The sequence below is a fragment of the Alexandromys fortis genome, unplaced genomic scaffold (assembly GCF_014885135.2).
Source record: "Alexandromys fortis isolate MF-2015 unplaced genomic scaffold, M_Fortis_MF-2015_v1.1 scaffold_0, whole genome shotgun sequence".
Lineage (NCBI taxonomy): Eukaryota > Metazoa > Chordata > Mammalia > Rodentia > Cricetidae > Alexandromys > Alexandromys fortis.
The window spans coordinates 28269045-28285615 of NW_026067949.1; the positions used below are offsets into that span (position 1 = coordinate 28269045).

Below are 16571 nucleotides of genomic sequence, written 5' to 3' on the forward strand. Positions count from 1 at the left end.
CCATGGTGTTTAGTTATCTTTCTAATTATTTGCTATCTCTCTATCCTGAATGTCTTCACGTGAAACATTCTCTTCTACTCAAATCTTGCACTTCAGTTTGAACTCCATGGCTCTAAAGGGCAAAGGAAATAAAGGAATACAAAACCACTGAAGGAGCCATGACTCCAGTGTGGCCCTCACTCTTCACCGCTCTACTCCAATGCACTGGAGGCTGATGAAAGGGTGGAAAGCACTGGTCCTATGTCACGCCTTCTTGATACTAAAAGTCTTCACCTTTCCAGAACGCCACTGCTAGCATGCAGGTCTCTTTCGCTGGCTGGGTCTTCTGAACCCCAATTATACATGTCTTCCTCAAATCCATCATTTGACTTTGCCATCTCATCTAACAGTCCACGATGCTCTTGCCTGCCCCCCAACCCATAACTCATGAACTAAGGACCTACCCAGTTCCCTATTTCTTTTACAATTATTTATATAAATTACTTTATTAGAAATTTTTAATGTTCTTAGTCTACACTTCAAGAGTTGATATCATAGTCTGGCTACATATGCTATTCCAGTTTCCTGCCTTATGTCTGTAGACATAAGACAAGGCAAGTGTCTAGACCCAAGGTGAAGCAGTCAAGGAGAAAAGGCAGGATTGATGTCTCACTGTAGAGACCAATTCCTTCACAGAACCTGGCCATCTGAATGCCTGGCTATAAGGCATTTCCTTCAGACTCTGTACAGCAACACCCAATGTCCTCCCTAAGATATGCCCCCAACCTCACTCTTTTTATAAGTTACTCAAAACTAGCTCTGTAGCTTGCAACTAGAAGTGAAACTTGTTCACTAGTACCAGCGGTGCTGGTATGTCCACCAAGCACCCAAAGGCAAAAAGGGATATGCCACAGTCCTGAAGAGACACTCACTCGCTGCTGATCAGGAGTAAAATTGTAAGACACACACACAAAAAGCAATTTTTAAAAAATTGATAATGTAAGTATTAGCAAAAATGGGTAACAATAGAAACTTTCACATAACAAAAGTATGAAAATGTGATAATTTTCCATAATTGGAAAATTAACTGTTAATAAATTGGTACATAAAATCATTTTAGAAATCAATTCAATATGATTTATTAAGGTTGAAATTAAACAAACGTTCTCTGTGGGCAAGGAATTGCACCACTTCTATGTGCCTATAGGAACCTACGCATACACAAAGCAGCATCTGTTCATAGCAGTGTTGTCTTAGTTAGGGTTTCTAGTGCTGCAACAAACACAATGACCAAAAAACAAGTTGGGGAGGAAAGGATTTATTTGGCTTACATTTCCATACTGCAAATCCCAAAAGCATATGCTTTTAAAATACTAAGCAGCCGGGCGGTGGTGGCGCACGCCTTTAATCGCAGCACTCGGGAGGCAGAGGCAGGCGGATCTCTGTGAGTTCGAGACCAGCCTGGTCTACAAGAGCTAGTTCCAGGACAGGCTCCAAAGCCACAGAGAAACCCTGTCTCGAAAAATCAAAAAAAAAAAAAAAAAAAAAAAACTAAGCAGTGTTTCTGTAGCTACACATACCTGCAGCAAGACCTATAAATATAAGGCAAGTGACATGGCTCAACAGATCAAACTGCTCAGACTTGCTGACCAAGCCTGACAATAAGTTTGAATTTCCAGAGCCTATGTACAGGTGGAGAAGACCAACACCACAGAGCTGTCTCTGTCTTCCACACATGTATCCTGGCACAAAAGCACCCCCTGCCCAATAAAAATCTTACAGTAAGTGGTGGTAACATTTAAAATAGAGGAAAAAATGCATAAGAAATGCGTTCAGGACAAGACATGGACAGACTTTGGAGATACCAACAATGCTTTCTTTTTGAGGGTGGAATTATAAAATATTGACTTCCTAGCTGTATTAAATAATATATATGCTATGTACATATACATGACATTTTTAAAATATTATTTCAAAAACCTGTAAATAAAAAAAATCATACACCCAAATTAACCATACCCAAAGTCATGAACTTAATGGACTTATAAACAAAATTAGCATTCAAAAATGGAAGCTGTAAAGCTTCACATTAAATTTTACACCTTCACTGTTGAATATATTCTATGGGCTTATCCACAGCCAAAACAAACGAAAATTTCAAGACGGAATTGGAACTAGAAAAACAATTAGCTTCATATTCTCCTCACTCAGAACCCATGTTCATCATCTACATTCACTCCTTCCATGTCCCTTCAGTGTTTCTTGTTCCCTTTTTACATCCTACCGGACCTACGTGATACTTCCCTTTTTAAAATTAAATATATACATGTACACATGCACCTTGTTTTGTTTTTATAATCTACTACTACCTGTGGCTCACAGTTTTAATCTGTATTTTGAATCCTATTTTAGACAGTAAGCACTGAGTCAGTACTTTCTGCAGTAAAATGTATAAGCTAGTTTTAAAACTGTTCCCTAAAAACAAAAATAAAAGTCACTTCTTGTACTAAGCCCCTAAACCCCCGTGGTGGTTTGAAAGAAAATGGCCCCCAAAGGGAGTGACACTATTGGGAGGTGTGGCCTTGCTGGAGGAAGCGTGTCACTGTGGAGGCAGGCTTTGAGGTCTCATATATGCTCAAGATACCACTCAGTGTCTCAGACTTCTTCCTGATGCCTGTGAGACAGAGGACTCTTGGCTATTTCTCCAGCACCATGTCTGCCTACACACCGCATGTACCACCATGGTGAACATGGACTGAACCTCTGAAGTATATAAGAGAGTCATCACAACTGAACGCTTTCCTGTATAAGAATGATGGTGGTCACAGCAATAGAAACCCTAACTAAAACAGCCTACGTCTTTGGGCAGTGGTGGTGCACACTTTTAATCCCAGCACCTGGGATGCAGAGGTAGATGGATCTCTGTGACTTCGGGGCCAGCCTGGTCTACAACAGCTAGTTCCAGGACAGCTAGGGCTGTTACACAGAGAAACCCTGTCTCAAGTAACAAAACAACAAAGTTTCTAGTGGGCCCAGTAAGGAACTGAACTGAGGCAGTAAACAAGGAGAAAACCCAGAGGGAACATGTCCAAGGACATTAAACTTAAAAGACCAACTACAGCTTACCTCTTTGGGGCACTGGTTTTTGCAACAACTAAGGAGATTCTTTTCATTTGTATCAGCTGTGACTATTTTTCTAAAAATAGGAAAAATGTTTTATGACATTTAAACCAAAGTCCATTTTTTTGTTCATTTTCTAAGCATTCATGATTTCAAGTATATCTATAAAAGCATCATAATTCATTTTTTCATAGAACATTTAAATTATGTCCATAACAATTATGCTAGGGTACCATGGGGGCTAAAGAGATGACTCGGCAGGCAGAGGCATGTGCTGCACAAGCCTGCCGCTCTAGCTCAATCTGCAGATCCCACTTAAAGGGAGAGGAGAGAAATGACTACAAAGAGTTGTCCTTTGACCGCCACACGTGCCATGGCATGCAAAGGTGTGCACATGCAAAAGTGTGTGTGTGTGTGTGTGTGAGAGAGAGAGAGAGAGAGAGAGAGAGAGAGAGAGAGAGAGAGAGAGAGAGAGAGAGGGTGCGCATACACACACAAATAGTAATAAAATTCTGAAAGAAAAATACTCAAGAACAGGAAAATTAGATGGGTTTCTAAAATGTATATGCAACTACTTTGAAAAACTATTACAAAAATAAGCTTGAAAAACATATCCAGCAAGTGATTTCAAAGCAAAATAAGCAGTTCAAAATTAACCATGAGCTGTCATTGTACCAAAAAGTTGGAAAATGCTGACAAACAGATGGGAACATGTCTGAGAGAGTTGAAGCTAGTTGGAAGGCACTCTCACGAGCCTGATTTTCAGAAGTCTAAAGTAAAAGTGGCAACCACACATGGTAAATTATGTTAGATCTATCAAGATGACAATGGCAATTTTCCCCCCTCTACATAATATACATAGTTTTAGGTAATAAAAAAAGACAAAGCAAATACTACTATGATAAATGCTATAAATTTTTTTTAATAATAAAGACCTACCTCTTAAAAATATAAGTCAAAAAATATACCTAAGTAGCTATCAACTAGGCAAATTTCTATCCAAAACATTTCTAGGTTTACACCATCATTTATATGTTCTTCCATAAGAGGGCTCTAAACTTCTGAAAGCAGTGATACAAGTTTTTCCTAGCCCAATCTTCTACAAACCCCCAGAGAGAATGAAGCAAGATTTGGCTGGCTGATATAAGAGCAAGGCACTGGAGGTGAGGCTGCAGCTCCTCCTTTCAGTCACCAGAGTCTCAGCAACACACAATGCTTTCTAAGTATTCTACAAGATTCTTCCAGAGACGTCAGTGATAATCGTCGCTAAAGGAGCATATTCTGGCTACTTACCTACATTCCACATAGAGGCTTGTGATCTTGCAGTGACATTTTAATCTGAGCATCTGAACACAGGGAGGGCATTTTCCAGGGTGACAAGGCAAAACACATGGGTGAGGACAACCCAGAGGCCGTGGCTTAGAGCATCCTTCTTCACACTGAAGGCATTCTGGGCCAGCCTAAAAATAACAAAGAAATAAATCACCAAAATATCTAACATTTCCACATATTAAGGTTACAAATGGTAGATGACCCCTCTAAAACGAAGTACTTCAGTCTCAGAAGTACAAATAATAGGGCTTGAGAGATTGCTCAGCAGCACAGGGCTTGCAGAATAATCCCAGCACTCACGTCAAAGCCAGGTATGGAGGTGTGTATCTCTATCAACCACACTGCAGAGGCAGGGACAGGAGGAGCCCTGGGTCCCGCTAATCAGGTGCTCTAGCCAACTAGAAAGTTCCAGGTTCAGTGAGATACCCTGTCTCAAGAAATGTGACCAGGCGGTGGTGGCGCACGCCTTTAATTCCAGCACTTGGGAGGCAGAGGTAGACAGATCTCTGTGAGTTCGAGGCCAGCCTGGTCTACAACAGCTAGGTCCAGGACAGGGAGGGAGGGAAGGAGGGAGGGAGGAAAAAAAAGGCAGGTAACGTATTTGGGGTATCAAGATTACAGTCATTATTCATGTTTCCATCCTAAGAATGTTACCTTATTTTTGACAGTAGAGTCTTCAACTTCAGTCACTTTGTGGCATTCTTTCATACATGTATGATTTTGACAGTGCAACATTCTTCCACAAAGTCTCTTGCAAGAATAGGGTCCTACAGCATGGCATGGTAGAGGACTCACCTTAAAAATAAAAATAAGAAATAGCCAACTAGCACAACACACATGTCTACACAAAACTTTCTGGTCTTGCATTTCCAAAGTGACTGATCTGAGATCAATTTTCACAGTGGTCTAACATTTTTCCACTAATATTTATTATCAAAACTAAGCACATATCAAGACATTCCTCTAAGCACCTATTAATGAGAGGAAAATTGAACACACAGAGGCTAATTCCCACATTAGGCAGAGTATACAGTTTAGCTGACTATCCTGGGCAGTCTGTACAAGCCCGAGACAGTAAATTACTTCTAACAACTCCAGGGAAAAGTGATAAAGACTACAAACTAAACTTAAAGATTATACCTATAACTCACCTCATGCTTCCCCAGACATTCCCTGTAAGAAAAAAATAAAATGAAAACATTTGAGATTCTTTTTTTGCTTTTTGTTTGTATTTTTTTTGTTTGTTTGTTTGTTTGTTTTTGGTTTTGTTTTTCAAGAAAGGTTTCTCTGTGAAACAGAGTCCTAGCTGTCCTGGAACTCATTCTGTAGACCAGGCTGGCTTTGAACTCATTGAGCTCTGTCTACCTCGGCCTCCCAAGTGCTGATGAATTAAAGGCGTGCACCACCACTGCCCGGCTATTTATAGATTCTTTAAGAAGGGTGTCTGAGGACTGGAGAGGTGTCTCAGCGGTTAAGAGCACTGACTGTTCTTCCAGAGGTCCTGAGTTCAATTCCCAGCAACCACATGGTGGCTCAAAACCATCTGTAATGAGATCTGGCGCCCTCTTCTGGCCTGCAGGCATACAGGGAGGCAGACTGTTGTATACATAATAAATAAAATCATTTAAAAAAAAAAAAAAGAAGGGTGTCCGAAACAAATATGCTTACTACACTAGCTTTTATTAAGTTATAAAAAAAAACAAACAACTTGGAAATAAGCAATTACAGTAGCAGTAGAGTATAAAGTTGATTTACCCCGGCTAATTCTTTGCAAAAGACTAGCAGTGAGCAACTGGGACATGAAACTTATTCTCATTGGCACAAACAGAAATAAAATAAATACAAAATAAATAAATAAGTACAGCTGAAAAACACAAACAAAAAAAAAACTACACAATGCTGAGGAGAAAACTTAAGGGTTTAAATAAAGATTCCATGCTTAAAAACAGAACGGTATTATATTAGGGTAAATTTTTTTTCTCAACTTCATCTATATTCAAAACAATTCCAAGACCTCATCCAAACTCAATCGTGGTAGTACACCACTGTAACTCCAGTATTCAGACTTAAAGAGTATAAGGAGTTTAAGGCCAGTACGAACTCTACAGTGAGTTCCTACAAAGCAAGGTCAAGGCCAGTCTGTGTTGCAAGGTACTCTGGCTCAAAAAAACCAAAACAAAGGGGGTTGGAGAGACACGGCTCAGAGGTTAAGAGCGTTGCCTGCTCTTCCAAAGGTCCTGAGTTCAATTCCCAGTAACCACAAGGTGGCTCACAACCATCTGTAATGGGGTCTGGCCTTCAGGCATACACACAGACAGAATATTATATACATAATAAATAAATATTTTTTTAAAGAATCAAAGTAACAAAATCCTAATATCTAATCTAAAGTCCACATGAAAAAAATCAGCAGACATGAAACAGCCAACACAACCTTGAAGAGCAAAGCTCAAGAGTTAACATCCACTGACAGGTACAAGACTTACTACAAAGGTAGATTGTTCAGACTATGTGGTAGTGATGAAAGAACAGATAAATTAGTGAACTAAAACAAAGAGTTCAGAATTAGGTCTATACAAATAAAATCAGCTGATCTATGACAAAGAAAAGGCAAAGTACAGGAGGAATATTCTTTTCAACAAGTGGTAATGTTGAAACAAATTTATATCCACTTTAAGACAGAGAGACATTACACCTTTGACAACCAACTCAAAATGGATTGCAGACCTAAATACAAAACACAGGATAAGATCTAAATAATCTTGAGTTTCATATTACTTTTTAGACACAATGCCAAGAGCACGACCCATAAAAGGAAACAGGTGAGTTCTAATTTACTAAACTAAAAATGTCTGTTCAGCAAAGAACCCGACGGAAAGGAGACAGATGAGTAAACTACATTTGGAAAACATATCTGGTAAGCAATACAAAGAACTCTTGTGCTTAACAACAGACAGAAAGCAAAACCCAATCAGAAAATGGGCAAAAGACCTGAACAAAGATAAATCTTATCGAAATGACCAACAGATGCTGAACAGACATGTGAAAAGTTGCCTGGCATCAGGTTATTAGGAAGCTGTAAATTAACCGACAGTACCTCCATGCATCTACAAAATGGCTAAAATGCTGGCAGTGCACTACGCGAGTGAGATGCAGGGCAGGAAGTCCACCACTAACGCTGATGAGAACGCAAACTGGTGTGCCATGTTGGTAGCTAATCTGAGAGCTTTTTAAATAGCTAAACATCAACTCACCATACTATCCAGCGGTTACACTCCCAAGTTTTAATTCAAATGAGTTAAAAGTTATACTTACACAAATATTTGCACATAAACATCTATAGCAGTTTTATTGGGTGAGATCACCCATACGTGTGTGGCCAACATAAACTGGAGTTAGTAAAGAAAAAACGATGCACAAAGCTGAGAGTGGGTGGGACGGTGGGGATGGATCTGGTAGGAGCTGGAGAAGGATGGGAGGAGAATATCATCAAACTACTGTGCATAACATTCTCAAAGAATAAAATCTTATATTAAAAAAGACAACTACAGGATGTCCAGAAAGTGCAATAATGTTATCCAGTGATTAAAAAGAAGCAAGGTATCAAAGCATGAAAAAAATAAAGTGTAACCTAAATGTATAAGCTAAGCAAAAAAGAGGCCCGTATGAAATGGATTCGGACTCCCAACTACTGTGTATGATGCTCTGGAACAGACAAAAACAAGCACAGAAAAGCCCAGGATGAGAAGCTTCAATTCTAACCAACATTTGAAGAATTCACACTAATCCTTAAAGAGAAGTATTTCCCAGCTTTTTCAGAGAATCTAGTACTTCCACAATTATAAAACTGGGGGGGGGGGGGATGACACACCATAAGAATACAGGTAATATTCAATACTAATACTGCAAAATTAATGTACTTTTTTTTTTTACTTTTTTCTTTTTTAAAAAATGAATAGGACTTCACTTTGTCAACCTTTCACTGGAACTCAACTCACTCACTAGATAGCCCAGGCTGGCCTTAAACTTATAATAATCTTCCTGTCTTAGACTCTTGAATGCTCGGATTACAGGCATATTTACCACACTTAGGGTTTTTTAAGTCTTTACTTAAAAAAAATTTTTATTCAATTATTATGTGTGTGGGTATTTTGCAAAGATATACATGTGTACCATGTGTGTCCCTGGTGACCAGAGAGACCAGAAGGCATTAGATTCCTTAAAAGTAAAGACAGTGTTGTAAGCAGCTACGTGGGTCCTGGGAACCAAGACTGGATCCTCTGAAAGAGCAGAACTGCTCTTAATCACTGAGCTATCTCTCCAACCTGTTCAAAAACTTAACATATGACTAAACTGTTGATCTGGAACCTTAGTTGTTGTTAATAATATCTGTTATGCCTCAGAACTGTTTCCTTTTCTTCTTTAAACCACAGCCTCTGCTTAAAGTATGAAACATTAAAGGATTCTCCATTCTTCCAGGTTCAGTTTCTTAAAACTCAATCTCTACCATTCCCTGATCCATCCAGGAAACTTTGCTTGGATTTCCAATACTTCCTTCACACGCTCGCCTTTGAGTTTACCATCTAAACCTAGCTAGCCGTTTTCAGAAACATTGCATTTTAGCATGAGAATCACCAGGCTAAGTAACAAATAATGCGTCTCTTGGAAATGTTTTCCTAATTGTCGGTACCTGTTGCTGCAAAGGAAACTAAGGATAGTGCACTCAAGCGCAAGGAAAACACAGAGAGACATGCATAGGAAGCTTAGCATCATAGCAACCAAAAACAAGAAAGAATGAACTAGAACAAGGAGACTATAGTATACAGGTCAGGCATGAAATATAAAACTTAAAAAGTGAAGAAGGTGAAGTTCATACTATGTCAGAAACATTTCTTTTAAAGCTTTAAACGCTGGTTCTTACACAGGAACAGGAACTTGACACGGAGGACAAGGCAATGCAGTCTGAATAAACGCTGGCTCGGCTGGTTGTTCCCAGGGGCCCATAGGCTGATGCTAGGAGTAAAACGCAATACACTGTCAAGTCAGAAGGGCGATCCCATGCAGCCTTCCAAAGAAACTAGGGAAATAGTTCTTGTGGATCTTTTGCTCACACAGGCTGAACTAGATCCAACTATTCAACAAATGCTTGCCGAAACATTCTATTCCATCTGCATTGTGAAGATTATTTCTCTCTACATACACCCAATATTAAAAATTAAGGCAGATATCAGTTTAAAAGCTAAAACTGAGGCAGTATAGTCTCCTTAACCTCTTGTGAGCCAAAAGCAAAATGAGAAACATTTAAACTCCAGTATCCACCATAGTCTCCTATGTTCCTCATCACCTAGAACTTTACATATAACCAGGATTCTAAATAAAGTAAATTAATAATTATCTATATCAGGGGTGGAGAGATGGTTCAGAGGTTAAGAGCATTGACTGCTCTCCCGAATATCCTGAGTTCATTTCCCAGCAACCACACGGTGGCTCACAACCATCTATAATGAGATCGATGCCCTCTTCTAACATTGCATACATAATAAATAAATATATCTTTAAAAATAAATAAATACATAAACAAGCATATCCCTATATCCCTAGCCATGTTTGAAGGAAAACTGGTAAATTAATCTAAATATCATAATTATCATACTATATTTACAAATATTTATTAGTCACATCCTCCCATCTTCCTCCTAGTACTAGAGAATGAACCCAGGACCTTGGAGATACTGGGAAGGTCTCCACCATTGAATAATACACCAGCCTTTCCAAGTTTTTTAAGACAAAAGACCAAGTCTTGTCTTCTTCACCCCCAGATCTGAGTAGAATGCTTAATGCTCTAAAGACACCCTTATGGTTGCTTGTTAAATAATCACTGAAGAAAACACAGCCCACAGGCAAGCAGGAACTCTTCACCACTGTTCTTACCTTGCCAGTCTGCCTCACTAATGCTTGATCATGACATGAAGCAGGACACAAGTGCCCACATTTCTCTAACACTTTTTGGCAAGGTTGATGACATGGTGGACATGAGCCAAAGTGACAGCGATGTTTTTCTTGACTTGTATGATGACATGTTGGTGGTCGACTAGATCAGAAAGTTTTTAAGTTATTTTTGACAACTGAACAATACATCTGAAGTGCAATTATTTATATAACTTCCAAAATCATAGAAAAGTCTATGCTATGAATGTTGCTTGAAAACACTAACACAAAATAAAATTAGAAAAAAAAATAAAATAAAATAAGATTAGAATACTATCAAAAGTCAGTAGCATTTAGAGGTGAAGGCATCAGATGTCAGGGTGTAGAGAGTTTCACCAACCTGCACAGTTCTTTGCACTTGGGTGGCCTTGTGGTTCGCTCTCGGCCACAGGGCACTGTCACCTTGGCCTTACCACAGCTGCACCTCACTTCTACAGTTTCTGGGCATGGATAGCAACTGCCTGAGGAAAAAGATCCAATACTTTAAAAGACACTGACAGACTTACCAAAATGCACATCAAGAGTTCATCAATAAACTTAATGCATTTATACAATGCACAATGAGACAGCCTGCCATTAGAAAGCAGCAGTTCGGCCAGGCAGTGGTGACACACAACTTTAATCCCAGCATTAGGGAAGCAGAGGCAGGCGGATCTCTGAGTTCGAGGCCAGCCTGCTCTACAAGAGCTAGTTCCAGGACAGGTTCCAAAGCTACAAAAAAACCCTGTCTCGGGGGAAAAAAAAGAAAAAAGGAAAAAGAAAAGCAGTGGTAATATGAACTATTCTTAGCACATTAAACAAAATAAGCTATATACAAAGGCTGTGTGCTTCAGTGTTTGATTCCACACATAGAGGAAATAGAAAAAACTGACATCCACTCCTCAAAAGCAGGAGAGTAGTTCAGCACAGCAGCAGCTTTGAGAAACACTAGCAGAGCTCTGCTTACGGTCTGGATCCAGTACATGATCACATTCCCAAGCTTCACAGCACCACACACTTAGGATCTTATATCTTTCTTTACATACACCAGTACCTCAGTACCTTTAGAAACATCCTTGTTTCTCAAAGTGCTGTTCTAAATAACAAATTTAACATGATACTTATTCAAAACTGTGACAAGCAAACAATAATCTTGTGGCCTATTTTCATAAATATATCTATTCAAAGGATAAATTCCCTCAAAAAAGGGCGACTTTTCTCTCATGACCAAGTGATTGGCTATTAATGAGTGAGGGCTGGGAGGCCCTGCTGGTCAGAGGCTGCAGTCTATCATGGCCTAGCAGCTCTCTCTGAAGAAGACAGTATGAAATAATGACTCTACATATCAAACTGAGTTAAACCGATGTTCAGAGTGATACAACCATCTTCTAAATAATCATTTTAAGTGCCTGGAAGATTCTCTGGGAGCTAGTAAGCACTGTCACAACAAAAAATGTCACAAAAAAAATACAAAGCATAAAGCTGATCAAATCTCTAGCCCGAATATTTTATAGAAAATTGCAGAGGATAAAGAAACATATTAAAATATATTAGAGAGGCAATCTACAAAATCCAGACTGGGAAACCAAAGAGCTACCTAATTTCTTTAAATAAATCATAAGCCATTTAAAAAAAAAAAAAGGAAATGACACATTTAAAGCCCATCATTCGATGGCCATAAGACATTCTTACTTGGAGTGAGTCACAAATCAACTGTTAAAAGGAAGAATTTCAAAATCAAATATGTCAGGGATAAAAAATTTTATATTTGGGTTAAGGTTTCATTTCTTATGTGGGGGTCCACAGATGTGGGTCTGTTCTGCCTTGACTAAATGTCAGAGTGTTGGAATAGGAGCGGCGGCGGGGCTGCGTCCCCAACACCCCAGCCGCTTGGCTAGCTCATGCGCGAAATAACAACACACAAACTGTATTCATTTAAGAACTGCTTGGCCCATGAACTCTAGCCCTTACAGGCTAATTCTCGCCCCTGGACTAGCCCATTTCTAATGATGTGTGTAAGCACCCCAAGGTGCGCTTACCGGGAAGATTCTAGCCTAAGTCCATCGTGGGTTGCAGCTGCCTGGGAGAGCAGAGCATGGCGGCTGTCCGGTCCCTCTGGAAGCAGCGCAGAGTCTGACCTCACTTCCTCTTCCGCCCAGCATTCTATTCTGTTTACTCCTCCCATCTATGTTCTAACCTATCAGGGCCAGCCAAGCAGTTTCTTTTATTGCTCAGCCAATGAAATCAACAGATTGATATGACACTCCCCCATCATCAGAGAGTTTGTGCCTGCTCTTGCTCTTTCAAAGTTACTGACAAGAAGTCTAACTTAAGGTATGGCTACAAACAAGATATCCTGACCTAGGGTGTGGTTACTTGGTGTTTTGGATATTAAGATGACTCATAGATATGGGTCCTCTCCACCTTGACCAAAGGTCAGAGAATTCAAGCCTATTCCTGCTCCTTCATTTTAGGACAGGAGGTTTGAACCAGGGAGAGTCTGCCATCAGGATAGTTGGTCTAAGGCATATTTGCTGCGTATCTTGCCCTAAACATCAGAATGCTTAACTCAGGAAATAGTGGCTCCATGTCTCAAGTATTGAAGCACATAACTGTTCTGGTTGTCCTCTGTGTCATGTTAAAGCAATCTTTTGCTTTCTTCGCCCATTTTTGGATTGTTGTATATAAGCATATAAAATAAATGTGGGCGTATTCAGCATACACTAGATAACCTATGTCAGTGTATTTCTTTCATATGTATTTCTTTCATATCTCTGTTCCTCCTAATTTTTCTAATCTTTACCAAAAATTAAAAGCCATACTATTTGTATCAAAGTATAAAGGGTGTATTTTACAAAAAATAATTTTAAATAAACCACTTAAAATGGTTGTATTTTATTTTAATGTCAAATACAACAATTGTAAATGGATAAAATTTACACATTAATAAAAACTTTTAGGGTCTCAAAAAGTATAAGGGATCCTGAGACTAAAATCTCCACTAGCATAGATAGGATAACCCTTGTTTTGTTACATCTAAAGTCCATACAAGTATGTAAAATTCAGAGTACAACCAAATCAATGAATACCTTTAAAAAAAAAAAACGAGATTAAGAAAAACAAAAACGATACAATTTACCATCAGTCTTGAGTTTGAATTTTGTCATACCTCTCCCTAGGCATTTCCCTAAGACAATTTTAACTACCTTGTTCAAAACTAGTAGTATAGAGACTATATTACCTTCTCCTGAGTGTTAGGAAGCCCAAATAAGGAAATGAACTGGAAGTTCTCTACTAACGCTAAAGAACTAAGAAAATACAAACATAAAATAACATCTACTGTGATATTTTACCTCTATGGCAGACAGACGGACACTTGTGGTTTCTACATCCTAACATCCGTCCACAATTTTGATCACAAGGTAGACAGTTTCCAGGGCAACACTAGAGAGAAAACAATATACAAAGAGCTTTTTGAAACCCCACACATTGTACATTAGTCCTAGTCATTTACTCAATCTTTAGAAAGCAAAGTTTCTTTTTATATTCTAAGGATAAAATTATTCAAGAGTATCAACATAATTCTAGTAAAAAAATAATACAAGCTAAACTTCCTTGCCTCTTAGTTATTCTATGACATATTTCCATTGCAAAATTTCACTTACTTTTCTATTCAGAAAATTATATTAACCCAAGAATTTGATCAAATCCAGTCCAATTTTCAAACCATGAGTCTGGCTAATTAAATTAAAATAAAATTGGCTGAATATGTAGGCTGTCAGTTATTTTCAAAGCACAGGGTGAGAGAACTAAGAAAAAACAAAGGTATATGCAGGTGCCCCTGTCAGAGGAGCAGCAGGCGGCAACTGACTTCAGGGTGTCAGTTCACCAGGAGCCAAATTCCCGCTGGGTCAATCTTGGATAGGCAAAGCCCACGACCATAGATCCCAACGTGTAGTTGCTTCTGCTGTGCCTTTTATTTGTTGCTGTTATCTTTCTCCACTATCTGGCATAATGTGAATGGGTGCGGGGAGATCCCCACTGCCTGTAATGTAGTGTGTTTATCTCATGGAGACATTCCATTCTACTGGGCATTTTTTATTATAAAGATGATTGCAACCTAAGATATAGTTCTGATGATAAAAAATAAAACAAGGAAGAGTCACACGGCTAGAACACATGAACTTTTTATTGAAGAGCTGTATAGACTATGGCCGATTCTTTTTCATATATAAAGTCTAGATTTGTGATTCCTTTAAGACTTCTTATGAAATTATCACCTCAAAATAAGTAAAAAAAGTAACTGGCCCGTTCTTTGTAACTGCAAAGTGCAGCTGGCCAGTAAAAGACTTGACTGAGAAGAATACCTTGCTTGCCCACACAGTTAATCTATAACAAGTTGCTTGGGTATGAATGTACATGAGTTCTTAGGATAATGTTTTTTGCCTGTAATAAGCAAAATATTTAATCATGTAAGGGATAAGGAAAACATGCTGTTTTTACCTGTACTCATTATAATCATTCACTTGAAAAATTGAATGTAACTGCACAATAATTTTTATATTGCCAGAAAGATTTTGTTGGGGTATATAAGCTGTAGAAAAATAACATACAGTATGAAGAACACAGAATAGAACATAAGGAAGCCATCAAGAGAGAGTAAGTGTTGTTTTCCTAATCCCCTCATATATAAAAGTTATATTATGTGCTGACTCCGTGGATTCCCTCTGAGCCCTGTGCTGCTGGAGGCTGGCCCCCGGCAGTAATAATCTGTATCTACACAAAAAGTGAAAGTAATGATATATGATGGCAAAAAACTTTTCATTCTCTCAAACATTTCTAAAAATAATAATAATACTGAAGCTGGAGAGATGGCTCAGCAGTTAAGAGCACTTGCTGCTCCCCCAGGGGACCTCAGCTGGCTCCTAGCACCCATGTCAGGTGACTCAAAGTTCATCTAACTCTAGCTCCAGGGGACGTAATGCTCTCTTCGGGCATCTGAAGCTACCTGCACTAACATGGCAGACAGAAACAAATGCACATAGTAAGTCTTCAAAACTGTAACTATTTAAAACAATAATAAAAGTCATATAGTTGGGGTTTTGAACACAGATATAAAACATAGAAATCACTGAGAAACAGGTCAAAGAGAAGCCAAATAAGGAGAAAGGAACAAACTGATAAATAGAAAAATCACTAGCAAGATTAACAGGGTAAGCATGGTGGCGCAGGACTTAATCCCAGCACTCGGGAGGCAAAGGCAGGCAGAGCTCTGTCTACATGGTGAGTTCCAGGAATAGCCAGAGCTATATATTGAGACCCTGTCTCAAAACAAAGATAGTTAACAGACTAAAATAATCACATTAAATCTAAGTAATGGGTAGCCAAATTAAATGACAAACACTGCCACCATGGATTAAATGAAGTCTAAATGCTCTCCGTAAGGAATTCACGTTAAAGACATGACGAATAGGTTTAAAGTCTAACAAAATGAGAAAAGACATGCAGTAACAGTAAACAAAAAAAGCTGAAATTATTCACATTTCACTGACTTTAAGAACCAGGAACCTTACCAAGGAACAAAGTATACTTTATAAGGAAAGAAAAAATACAAAGAGCTACAACTCTACAGACCCAACAAAATACTAGAGTTAGATTCACTCCAAGCCAGGCCTCCATCTAATTTCTATTACCATCTGTGGTGGTTTGAATGCCATTGGCCCCATAAACTCACAGGGAGTGGTACTATTAGGGGGTGGAGCTTTGCTGGAGTGCATATGGCCTTGCTGGAGGAAGGGTGTCACTGTGGGGGTGGGCTTTGGGGTTTCCTATGCTCAGGATACTACGTGGTGTTTCAGACAGCATCCTGTCTCCTGCTCCTTCTCCAGCACCTGTGTACGTCCTTGCTTCCTGATATGACAGTGAACTAAACCTCTGAACTATAAGCGAGCCACCCCAATGAAATGTTTTCTTTCTAAGTATTGCTGTGGTGATGGTGTCTCTTCAAAGCCATAAATACCCTAATGTACCACCTAACCTTTGTTAGGCATCAACCACCAAATACTATCACTCTAAAACTGCTAATGATGTCTTCAATCAGAAAACAAAACTGCCCCAAACCCAAGCTCAGAATTAGTGTGTGAATCAGAGACTACATACAGTCTTTGGTGTTT

General features: G+C 39.0%; 1 protein-coding gene across 4 annotated transcripts in view; it reads right to left on the reverse strand.

Moving 5' to 3' along the window:
* The window catches only part of Nfxl1 (nuclear transcription factor, X-box binding like 1), a 40917-nt gene that overhangs the window by 5629 nt on the left and 18717 nt on the right, over positions 1-16571 (reverse strand). For all 4 annotated transcript variants that reach the window (XM_050149985.1, XM_050149988.1, XM_050149984.1 and 1 more), the window contains exons 12-19: positions 13752-13842; positions 10760-10880; positions 10363-10522; positions 9353-9444; positions 5583-5604; positions 5086-5226; positions 4393-4559; positions 3106-3175 (exon numbers count right to left, since the gene is read on the reverse strand). In XM_050149985.1, the coding sequence (XP_050005942.1) occupies positions 3106-3175; positions 4393-4559; positions 5086-5226; positions 5583-5604; positions 9353-9444; positions 10363-10522; positions 10760-10880; positions 13752-13842 (864 nt within the window). The remainder of the gene's footprint in view (positions 1-3105; positions 3176-4392; positions 4560-5085; positions 5227-5582; positions 5605-9352; positions 9445-10362; positions 10523-10759; positions 10881-13751; positions 13843-16571) is intronic.